Below are 12,455 nucleotides of genomic sequence, written 5' to 3'. Positions count from 1 at the left end.
ATCGGAGCTATTTTGTTTCAACTGCTGAAACTGTATCTTCAACACAAATAAGCCAAATTTATTCTATTTATTCAAACTGCACAGTTTGAGGACTACGGCTTGTGGTTACAGTGGAAGCCTAGTTCGTAACACACGCCCTGCCCTCTTCCTCCACCATCACCCAGGTACTTTTCAATATAAACTTTCAAAGAAAAGCACTACAGAGAACGTGTCGTCTCCAAGTGCACGGCCCCCTGCCAAAAGAGATGAAAAATGACCTGCCCCCTCCCCTTTCGGAGCCAAACTCTACAGTGTTTTGTGGGGCGAGGCTGTGCTTCCAGATAGGAGGGGAGTTGGAGTCCTGCCGCCAAAGTGCATTTTCGGGCCGATTTTCATTTAAGGACAGCACGTACAGGAGCAGTACACAAAGTCCACCACCTCGACATGACTTTACTTAGAGGCTCGGACGCTGCCGGGCTCAGCTCGCCAGTCTCTGGTCGGGCTTTCTGGTTTGTTTCTAAGGGTGGCACAGCAGCGAGTTACGGATTAATGAGCAGCCAATTCTCACTTCAATTCCTTTTCCCAAGGCTCGGGGAGGGCACTTTTCTTAAGTGCCAAGACCCGCTTTTAAAGGGAGGCCTAGGGGTGCCGGCCACGACCCGGCTGAAGGGGATGAACGGCCGGGGAAGGGGGGGTCCCGGGCCAGGGAAGTGTTTTGTGACGCGGGGCTTCACTGTGGCGTGGACGGCCACGACCCACACGGAACCCGCGCCCTCCGGCCAGGAGGCCCCCGGGGGCGGGGTGGGGGGAGGGGCTGTCCGCGAAACAAACCCCGCCGCCAGGCCGGCCACCCCGGGGGCGAAGGGGGGCGCGGCCGAGGCCCAGCGGTCTAGGGGGCAGGAAGGGATGCTGACGGGGGGAAGCGCCGTCTCTCCGGCCTCCCCAAGCGGGGTCGGGCCGGCCCGGGCCACTCACCCTGGGCGGGGCCGCAAGGGCTGCCGGGCGCCGCCCTGCACCTTAGGGGGAGCCGGGACAGGGAGGACCAGCCGCGTCTGTGAGCAAGGACGGCGGCCAAACCAGGTAGCATCCTGCCGGGGCAAAGGCCCCCACGCGGGCTCCGCCTCCTGCCTTCGCGCCGCCGCCACGGCTCCAGCTACCGCTAGCGCTGCCGGCACCTACTAGCTCCATAGAACGAGCACCTGCGGAGAGCTACGGCAGCGCCGCCGCAGGCGACCTTCTCAACCCGGAAGCACACTTGAGGGCCGGGAACCGGCGACGGAAGTGACGGCAAACGTGCCGTGTCACGTGGCGCACGTGCTCCCGCCTCCCGGGCCTCTGGTCTCCAAATTCTCGGGGGCGGGGTTTTGTGTGACGTCTATTGGCCTTGGCCTTTCCCTTGGGGCAGCTCCCAAACTGGGGTTCTGGACCCTTTTTGTGTCAAAGTAACGAGAAGCTTCCGGACCTCCTTCTCAGGATATTTTTAATATGATTAAAATTCCACAATGAACAGGGAGAAAGAAGGCCCTGGAATGAAGAGGGGTTTGGGAAGGCTTCCTGTAGAAAGCAGGATTTTAGTTGGGGTTTAGAGTGATGGAACCCATAAAAAAGCTGCCCTGAACCCCAATAGTCTTAACTTCCTTATGGGCCCCATCGGACAACAGACATGGCTTGTTTTAACCACACCTTAGGCCCCCAGACTCACCACAGCCACTGCCCCAGTCCCAATCCACATATGTGAACCATCCTGGCCTTGCACTCAACCACAATGACATCAGCCATTTAGCCCAAGACAGGGCCGTAAAACCTAACCCGACCTGGACGTTTGACCAGCCAGGCCCAGGAGGGACCCCTCCCCTATTACCTAGTACCTTCACAAACCCCTCAGGCCTTCTTGATGTTCATAGTTTGTGTTGTGCAATCAGCATCCCTACGCGACAGATGTGCCTGGCTTGTCTTGCTAAATTACTGGCTCCATTTCTGACAGGCGTCAACCTTGGATTAGAGGTGGTCTGATTCTGAATTCTTTGAGAGGGGTGGCCACCACACACCATGAAACCGCAGCGCCCCTGACGGTGACCCCCAGAGAAGATGCCCAGGGCTGAGAAATGAAACAGCCAGTGAGGTAGCTTTAAATGCCAAACAGATCACAAAACACAAAAGAGTCAAGGAAACCAAGTCTATTGAAATGCAATTATCTAAATACTAAGGAAACAAGTAAACTCCCCTGCTTCAGTCTAGATGAGAGGGTGAGGCACCTGCGGCCTTCAGGCCACATGTGGCCTTCTAGGTCCTTGGGTGCAGCCTTTTGACGGAGTCCAAGTTTTACAGAACAAATCCTTTTATTAAGGGGATTTATTCTTCAAAGTCTGGATTAAGTCAAAGAGCTGCCCTTCAGAACCAAGAGGTCTATGTATGGCTGGAGGCCAAAGATTCCCCACCCCTGGTCTGGATCAAAAGATAGAAGAGGGAGATCCTGTTTTCCAATCCCCTTCATTTTGCTTCTGCAGAAACTGGGATCTAGAATCCATCACTCTATTTCCTGACTTAGAGCATAGTCTCTGGCTGTCCCCCAAGCCTGGAATGCTTTTCCTCCCGAACGCCACCTTCTGGCTTCCCTGCCTTCTCTTTCAAGTTCCAAGTAAAATTCTACCTTCTACAGAAAGTCTTTCCCCATCCCCTTAATTCTAGCATTTTCCCCCTGCTATCTCCATGTTTTCCAGTCTAGGTCTTCTCATCGTTTTCTGCGGGGAGGTGGGGTGGAAATGTCTTTTCCTTTCATTGTGTCCTCTGAGCTTGGCCATACAAGTACAAGGTTCATTTTCGTTTAGTCATTTTCAGTTCTGTTGGACTCTTCATGACCTCTCGGGGTTTTCTTGGCAATGATTTGCCATGTCCTTCTCCGACTCATTTTGCAGAGGAAGAAGCTGAGGTGAACAGGGTTGAGTGACTTGCCCAGTATCACCCAGCTGGTAGTTTCTGACTTCCTTTCTGCTTGTCTGTTTTCTGAACACATCAAGTCTATTTAATGTTGTTTTCCTTTATGTTATAGTTGTTATTGTATATTTTTTTCTCCTGGTCCTGCTTTGTTATACATCCATTCATACAATCTTTTCCTTAATGCTTCATATTTGGTTATTTCTTACAGCACAACAATATTCCATTACATTCTTTTGCCACAGTTTGTTCAGTCATTCCCCAATTAACTCAGTTTTCTTTTTTTTTTTTTGCTTCCCTCACAAAATTGTTATGAATATTTTGGCATATATGAAGCTTTTCTGTCTGAACTCCTTAAGGAAATATATTCAGTAATGCAACTTAATGATTTCACATTCTTTTTGAAAGAAGATTCAAATCTGTAGTATTTGCAGAACAACAAATAATGTGGTGGGCACCACAAGAATCCAGAACTTCTCCCCATTCATAATAAGCTATCCTTCATAATAAGGGATCCTGGTTCTGCTACTTACTAGTTCTGTGAACATAGGCAAATTACTTCACTTCTCAGGCTTTCTCATCTGTGAAGGACATTTACCTGATTAACTCTAAGTCCTATGAGATGGTAATGATAGGCAGCTGCCCTACTGTAGGTCAGTTGCCAGTGGCTTGTAAGCTTTGGGATTCTTATTGTGGTGGTTATGGTTTTGCCATGATCTAGCTACTAGCAACATGTTCTAGAACTATTGTTCTTGTCAACAGTGACACACTTCCCCCCCCAAAAAAAACTAGGGTGCACAGTCTGTGGAACAGAGTAAAGTTAACCAACTTATATAACAATCCTATACCTTTAGTCTTAATCTAGTATTTGTGGATATAAAGCCAACAAACTTAGTTTTTCTGTCCTTTTCTTTCCACTGTACCCATCCAAGTTGAGTCATTGCATTTTGGCACTGAACCAAATAAGGCATTTTTATTTGCATCAGGTTGGATAATAATGAAGAAAAGGAAATGGGGGAGGAAAGGATTTGGATTTCAGGAGGAAGAAGGTCAGTTTTTGTCATAGAATCAGAAGATCATGGATTTAGAGCTAGAAAAGACTTCAAGTCCAAACCCCTCATTTTACAGATGAAAAAGCTGAGTCCCAGAAAGTTTAAGTGCATTACCCAAGGTCACACAGGAAGTGTAAAGCACAGAATGAATCCAGGTGTTCCTGGTTGTCAGTCCAACCTTTGAACCATTATGCCATGGGTATGTGTCACTTGGTGGCACCGTAGCACAGGGACAACCTTGTTCTGCTTGAGTTTCCTGCTGGTATATATCTTTTGAGCTAATATAGTTGATAGGATTCGTAAGATGGGAATCTTGCCCAGAGTAGTTTCCACAGTAATAAAGTTCACTCACATTAAAGGCCTCTTCACCTTTAAACTATTTTTGATACACTACAAGAAGTACATATGTATATGTATTCAAACTTCCCTGAGATATGAGGCTAAAAAAAGAAAAAAGGTCAAGAATTAGTATCTGCCCTAAGAAATTTCAGGTTGCCCTTCCCTTCCTGAGGAACTAGATTGAAATAATAGTAATTCTGCAGTTGTTCAGTTATGTCTGACTCTTCCCCATTTGGGGTTTTCTTGGCAAAGATACTGGAGTGGTTTGCCATTTTCTTCTCCCGTTCATATAGTGCAGGGTCATATAGTGAGTATGGGTCTGATGTGAATTTGAATAGTTCTTCCTTATTCCATGCCCAGTGCTCTAATCACTGACTCATGTAGTGGACAGATGTTATAATAGAAAGTAAATAGAGGCTGACCTTGAAGCCAGCAGGACCTGAATGCAAGCTCAACCTCTGATTAGTGGTTGTGTGACCCTGTAGGGCAGCTAGGAGGGATAGTGGATAGAGCACTGGACCTGGAGTCAGGAAGACCCCAAAAAAAGTCAGGGTCAAAAAGAGTCGGGCACAACTGAAATGACCTAACCACAAAAGTGTTACCCTATGCAAGTCACTTAACTTCTCAGTGCGCTAAGCATCTCTCCAATATTATTAGTTGCTGGGGAAATGTTGATATTCATTGCTAGAGGGAATTTTCTTCACCAGTGAAATCAGAAGTCCAGTCCTTATCCTAGGAATGAGAATCCCAACCTTGTACTTATGAGAAAATTTTTAAAATTCTATGATTAGAGGCAGGGGGAACAGCCTGAACAAAGCTTGCAAATAAGCAAAAATCCTCCTCCAAGAGGAAAATAGAGAAGTTTACATCTAAAAAAGGACACAAAAGCAGGACACTCCAAAGAAAGGCCTTGTGGATATGATTGCCAACCTCCTGTTGAAAGGAGAGTATTCTCTGAATCATACAAACAGTAGTATGCTACATTTTATATCATCTGTAAGTAATGGGAAAGTACAACTGGAAGCCTTCCTGAAAATTAATTAGGATGATCCAACCACATCCAGAGGAGTCAGAAGTCTGGCTGCTTATATTTAATAAATTAATAAATTAATAAATGCCTATATTAATTCTCTTCTAGGCTACTGCACAGAATGTCTCCAGGAATTTTCCATTTGACCTTGGAATTTTTGAGAATTGCCATTTTGAGAAAAAAGATTCAGACTAGTGCTTTAGAGTGGCAAAACAGGTGTGTTTTGTTTTGGAAAAGTTTGTATTTAACAAAACAGAAAAATTAGGAAGCAGTGATTTCCATGTTTTTAAAGTGTGAAAATCACATAGGGAGAAGAAATATTTTATGCAACTACCTTCTTACTGTGCTCTTTGGGGATTTTTCTGCACTAAATTTGAACACAGAAGACCACCCAGCAGCTACAGCTGGAGTTAAATGAACTAGCACCTGATAATGTTAGGAGCCAGCCAATAAATCTCCACCCTCCCAGCAATCTGGTCACTACCAGTTCAGTTGAGGTTCATGGTTCTATTACTTCCTGTGTATGCTCTTAACTGGACAGAATAGAATAGAGGTACAATTGAAAACCTCACATGGACTACATTTGGGAGACATTTAGCAGCTGACTGTTCCCAGAGGTAATCTGTTAAGAGCTGAGAGAAAATTGTTTCAGTCAAGGTTCAAGACCATTGGACTTTCTGTCTTGCTATATCAGTGAATTTGAACGTTAAGAACTCTGAGTGAAGCTACAACCCACTTACTTTGCACTGTTATTCTAAAAAACCTTGGAAGAAACACATAAGAGAGAGGAGAAAATTTTGTCATTTTTTAATATTGTTTTATACAGAAGTGACATGTTAACATGTCCCTGTTCCATGATAATTGAAACATGACAAATAGATGGATGAACATAGGGAATGATTAAGTTAAGTGAGATGGAAATAGAAGTAGAGAGAGGTGAGATGAGAGATATTACCACACATCACACCTTCATTAGAGGCTTTCAACTTTTAAGGACTCCCTTAGGTATTTGCTTTTGTAGTTAAACTAAGCTAGCTTTAGTTTCTTTCTGACTGCAGCTTTAAGAGAATGATGATTCTGTTCAAAAGATAAATATGGCAGATTACCTAGAAACTGACTTATCAGAAAATCCATCTGTGGCTCTGCCAATACGTAATGTAGCCTTGCTGATTTAATTTTAAACAAGCGTATGTTTGGCAGCAAGAGGCACTGTGGCAGTTTAGTGGATAAGGAGCAGGTCTTAGAATCAGGAAGACCCGGTTTCCAGTTCAGTCTAGGACACATACCGGTTGTGTGCCTCTAGAAAATTTCTTAATCTCTCACTTCCAACCAGGAACTCAAGAATTTGAACTAAAATGTTTGCTGTTCTGCACTGATAGGAGTTCCCTATACTGGTGAAATAATACAAGCATACATTCTCTTCTTCTCCACCCATTTTAAAAATTTATTAGCATCTGATTTTCAAGAAGTCAGTTCCTTTGTCCTGACTGACCAGGGATGACTTAGATCTCGATAAAAGTTAAAATAATCTGGTGACCTTTAAGGATTCTACTTCTTGCCTTCTAGTGGTGGGTAAACATAGGAGTCCATTTTATTCTAGTTAATAGGATCTACTTTTTCCTGTCCAGGGACTAAACTACTCCTTTAGCATCCTTGCTTTGAAAAAGTAAGCTCCTCTTCTGTTTTTCCCCCTTTCTAGACTTTATGTATGCCTAAAGAGAAACCAAAGAAGTCTTCTTGCAGACAAAACTAGTCTTGTTGACTAGTATGATTTCTAGTCAAGTCCACCATGCTGTCTATAGAGAAAAGACTAGTCTAGTCTACTGATTAGTCTAATTCACTGAATATATGTGTGCCACTTTGTGTCAGAAGTTCTCTCCTGACATTCATATCTAGAGACATGTCGAGGTCCTATCTCTCACCCTCTGGCCCCTTTCAGGTGGAGCCCAAGACTCTAAATATCTTCTACTCCTGCAATGACTTTGATATATTATTTACTCTTTTTCCTCTTTCATCCTTCTTCATTTTCTCAATAAGTATTTAGTCCTTCACAATTCCAGCCTACCTGGCCTAGCTGAAGGTCTCCAATCTCTCAGAAACCCATACATCATATCCCCTCTAAAATATCCCTATTTTATGATTCATAGTAAAAATTTACATGCTAAAAACAACTCCCATTGGCTTCCATCGAATATTTTAATGTTGAGCCCTTTTTTCCCATATTCTATTTAGTAACTCCTCAATTCACCGTTACTTTTAGGGGAAAGGAAGTATTTTGTGACATATCTCTCACTTTTCTGCTTTGAATATCTGTGCGAGTAGGGACAAAAGGGAAAAGTAGGAATAAGACCAAGTTGATCATTAGTAGTAATTACCAACCTGAAACCTGCACTGAAATAAATTAGCATGCTTCATCCTTAAATAGCCTTGAAGGGGCCTAATACCCTATCTTTCCCATGCCAGTCATTAGATAGTGAAGACCCCAGAAAAAGGGCAATTTCCCCTGGAAGAGAAGGTGGGATCCAAATTGGCAGAAGGGCAAATTAAAAGCTAAGCCTGCTTGTTTACCAGGATGTCTATGGATAACTAAGATTCTACAAAAACTGAGGAACTGATCAAAGAATTTAGATACAAGGAAACTCATAGGATGTAAAGAAGCCAGAATGCAGGATGGGCCACCGAGTGACCATTTCTCTGCCTCCACCTATTTGGCCAAAGATTGAGTCCTTCACAGTTTTCCTGCCTCATACCCAGCCAGACTCTTTCCAACTTTGAGATTTTGCAATTTTGTGTCTTTGAAGATGAGGTTCAGGAATCACATGACCCCAATATAGCAAATATGAGTGGTACACAGGGGAAATGAAATCAAGAGGATAGTACCAGCTAGTAGGTTCATGGACTCATTGCTTGAGCAATAGGGAAGGGACCTCCTCCCTTCTACCAGTTTCTGGGATGGTCTGCTGGTAGAGAGATTATAAGAGGATAATAAAACTAATTCATCCAGATATGTGCACACAAGCTCTAAAAAAAACTGATAAAAATGATTTTAAAAAACTGAGCAGAGGTATTCCATGTCAGGTGGTTCTTTTTTCCTTTACTAAGGCCAGAAGACCTGATTCTCCAAGAGAAATGTCAAAAGTCTCCTTGAATTCCTGCAGAAGCCCCTTTACATTGTCCAGTGTGGGAATATTTATAAGGTAGGACTGGCCGAGTGGATAGCCAGCCGTTAGGCAAGATGCCCCAAATGTCCCACAAGTGGAGATCTATAGATAATCTGCACCATCAGATGTAGAGGTTCATAGTATATCCCAAATTGTTTTAATATAACTCACATTCACTTATCAGTGTACATGCTCTCTGTCATCCTCCCTCCCAGACAATAGAGTGGAATCTTTTGGAAGGTGATGATTTTTATCTTTGTATTCAAGGCACCTAGAACAATGCCCAGCAATACTAGGATAAGAGAATGCGGATAGAGTTTGGATGTGTGATTTCACCCTTTGCAAAGAACAGTCTTAGAGAACTGCCTAGAGCTTTGAGAGTTGAAGTGTCACATGCCAGTATATGACAGGGTCAGGACTTAAGCTTGTTTTTCTGACTCCAAGTCCAGCCCTTTATATACTATATCATGCTGCTTCCTCACACATACTAAGTGCTTGATAAATACCTACTGACTGATTGACATAGAGCTAGAAGGGACCATGGAGATCCTTTAGGCTACCATATATATTTCAAAATACAAGGTTAGGCTTCCCTGTTTTGCTTTTAGAAGTTATATCTTATCTTTATTTGTCCATTTGTAACTGACAACAAAGACCCATGAGCACAGAGACTGTAGAGATCATATTGTCCTTCCACCTTATTCTACAAGTGAGGCTCAGATCATTCAAGTGACTTTGCCCAAAGTCACAATCTAGAGAGAAACCAAGTCTCCAGGCTGCTGAACCTTCTTACACAGCATATTTTAACCCAGTTAAAATGTTCACCATTAACCTGACCCTTGAGAAGGAACTTTGAACGTATCATTTCAGACATTGTGGCAGGAAAAATACTATAGTATTGGGAAAGTTGTCCTCCTCAAATTACACCATAGAGATAGCTGCTCATTTCCCTGGATTTAGGCCTGCTAATTAATTGATAGACATAAGGCTATGCTGGTTACTGGTTAAAACAAGGTCACTTAAAGCAAGCCAGAGGTGTGTTGGAACCAGCTCGTACAGCTAACCTGATTATTAAATTTCCAGGGTGAACACTTACACTGGAAATCAGCTATATCCTACAAATCAGAACGTTTTTATTGTTTTGTTAATAGTCTAGCCTTAAGAAAGTGATGGGGAGAGAGGAATATATTGGGAGGAGAAAGGGAGAAATGGAATGGGGCAAATTATGTCTCATAAAAGAGGCAAGCAAAAGACTTTTTAGTGGAGGGAAAAAGAGGGGAGGTGAGAGAAAAACATGAAGTTTACTCTCATCACATTCCACTAAAGGAAGGAATAAAATGCACACTCATTTTGGTATGAAAACCTATCTTACAATACAGGAAAATGCGGGAGAAGGGGATAAGCAGGGTGGGGGGGATGATGGAAGGGAGGGCACTGGGAGGAGGGAGCAATTAGAAGTCAACACTCTTGGGGAGGGACAAGGTCAAAAGAGAGAATAGAAGAAATGGGGGGCAGAATAGGATGGAGGGAAATATAGTTAGTCTTACACAACATGACTATTATAGAAATCATTTGCAAAACTACACATGTATAGTCTATATTGAATTGCTTGCCTTCCCAATGGGGATGGGTGGGGAGGGAGGAAGGAAGAGAAGTTGGAACTCAAAGTTTTAGGAACAACTGTTGAGTATTGTTCTTGCATACAACTGGGAAATAAGAAATACAGGCAATGGAGTATAGAAATTTATCTTGCCCTACTAGACAAGAAAGAAGATGGGGACAAGGGAACAGAGGGGTGTTAGAAGGGAGGGCACATTGGTGGTAGGGGTAATTCAAAAGCTTGGCATTTTGGGGTGGGAGGAGGGGAGAGTTGGGGAGAAAATTTGGAACTCAAAATTTTATGGAAATGATTGTTGGAAACTTAAAATAAATAAATAAATTTTTTAAAAAAGAAAGTGATGGGGAAAATGTCAATATTTCAGACTAAACTGAAAACTATGCCAGGTATACATTTTTTCAGTAAGCCAGTTGTTAAATATTTACCAGCATACTTCTGAAGATAAAAATATGTTGGGCAACTGATTAAAAATATCCTCTCGAAAGCTCAAAATTAAAAATTTTGTTATAAAATAACAAAATAGAGCAACAGGTACTCTAGTGTATTTGCATTAAAAAATCTAATACTAAAAAATTCAGTTTTGATCTGGAAGGCACCTCACACACTGAATTATGTATGTATATGTGTGTGCATGTGTGATAGATTATAGAGACCCAAATCATTTCCTTTTATTAGGTGCAGTAACAGACTTCAATTTCACCAACATTTATTATGCTCTTACTATGTGCAAGACCCTCTCCTGGGTGCAGAACAAAGCAAATAAGAAAGAGTCATAATCCTTTTTATCACATTAGAGATTCCTGCAGGGTTACAGTGGGAGGGAGAACATAGTTGATGAATGGGAAAGGACAAACCAAACAATAGAAAATAAAAACAAACAGGGAAAAAATGCTTTTAAAAAACCAGTAGCATGTTAGAAGGTGTCTAAAGAGTAATTACTAAAGGCATATGGCTGTGACAAACGCATTGAAATCAGAAGCCAGAATACAAAGAAAAATTATTCATTAACTTGCAGGGAAGCTTCTGCTACATATTGTTATTCCAGACACTGAATTGTTTAGTAATGACAGGAAGTGAATTCTAAACTTGAACATCTGATAACTTGGCACAGTCTTTCTTTCACAAAAAGAATGAATGGATGGTGATGGCTAACAGATTTCTTCTTGGCCCAACTTCACAATCAGTCACCCAAGACAGAGTTTGTCCTGGACACCTGGTTATCCATTGAACTTGCTGCTGAGTCTGGGCCTTTGGGGGTAAGGTGCATAATAGATAAGGAGCCCTCAAGAGGCAGCATATTTTGTTTATACTCCAATGTTACCTACCCCTATTGTCTTCTAAGTAAATAAAACACCAAGTGTTGCTCCTCTTAGGAGTGAGTCCCTCAGCTCTTTTATGTGAACGCTGTTCATGCCAACATGGTATATTCCACAAGAAGAGGCTACTGTTTCTTAGAGGGTCGTTGTTTTATATGTACTTGGGCACTGAGGCAAAAAAATTTTTTTTTTTGCTATTCTACTAAAGAGCATTTAAAGCATTTTGATGTTTTATAAAAAAAAAAAAATCACTTTCATTTTCAGTAACAGCCCCTTCCCCACTAGACTTCTCCATTATTAGAAGCAAAACTAACACCTCTGCCATATTTGGCAAGGCATGCCTCATTCCTCTGCTATAATCCTCAGCCATTCTGCTGAGAGGAGTGAAGTATTCTTCAATGCCAGCGAATTTAGGCAATAATTTCAAAAAGAAATCTGAAGTCAGAAATCTTAAATATTAGTTACTGTTAGAAACCCTTCCAGTGTTTAGAAAAGAAATTACAATTCAGTACTCTGAAGTTCATAACAATGAATAGGGGACTCTTTTAGCAGAGCTGTAGTACAGCTAAGCTTTAATATTTTGAAGTAGATAAAAGGAAGAACATAGTTCTTTGATCCCCCAGCATCGAATGTGGATGAGCAGTTGTTGCATGACTGATGAGCTATGAAGGACCACAATGAGTAATGTTATTCAGGAAACTTAACTAAACAATTGTAGCCCTGATATTGATGTCTTAAAATTACTTCCAATTGGTGGATGGTCCAAAACGCTATGATTTTAATAGCAGTTCTAGCTATTTTTATTATTCTCGATTGCTCCTAAATGCCAGAAAATCAAGTTCTCCCTCATTTTGCACGTAGAAAAAAAAAATAACCTGGTAGACAGCTCCACTGAGAATCTGAGAAGAAAAGCAGTGCATCCTCTACCAGTCAGTGATTCCCATTTTTCCCAAGAGAGGGACATAAGAGAATTCCTTGAGGGTGAACATCCTCTACACTCTCTGCATACTACAAGGAAGAGCAGGG

At 42.2% G+C, this 12,455-nt stretch overlaps 1 protein-coding gene across 1 annotated transcript in view; it reads right to left on the bottom strand.

Annotated features, from left to right (window-relative positions):
• The window catches only part of SLC30A9 (solute carrier family 30 member 9), an 88,556-nt gene extending 87,320 nt beyond the window's left edge, over window positions 1–1,236 (bottom strand). The window contains exon 1 of the mRNA XM_072620606.1: window positions 955–1,236. Coding sequence (XP_072476707.1) covers window positions 955–1,066 — 112 coding nt within the window. The 5' untranslated portion in view covers window positions 1,067–1,236. The remainder of the gene's footprint in view (window positions 1–954) is intronic.
• Between the last annotated feature and the right edge of the window lie 11,219 nt (window positions 1,237–12,455).

The sequence above is a fragment of the Notamacropus eugenii genome, chromosome 6 (assembly GCF_028372415.1).
Source record: "Notamacropus eugenii isolate mMacEug1 chromosome 6, mMacEug1.pri_v2, whole genome shotgun sequence".
In the NCBI taxonomy this organism is placed as follows: Eukaryota; Metazoa; Chordata; class Mammalia; order Diprotodontia; family Macropodidae; genus Notamacropus; species Notamacropus eugenii.
The sequence above is the reverse complement of the archived record's forward strand: the minus strand, read 5'-3'. Positions and strand labels throughout refer to the sequence as shown.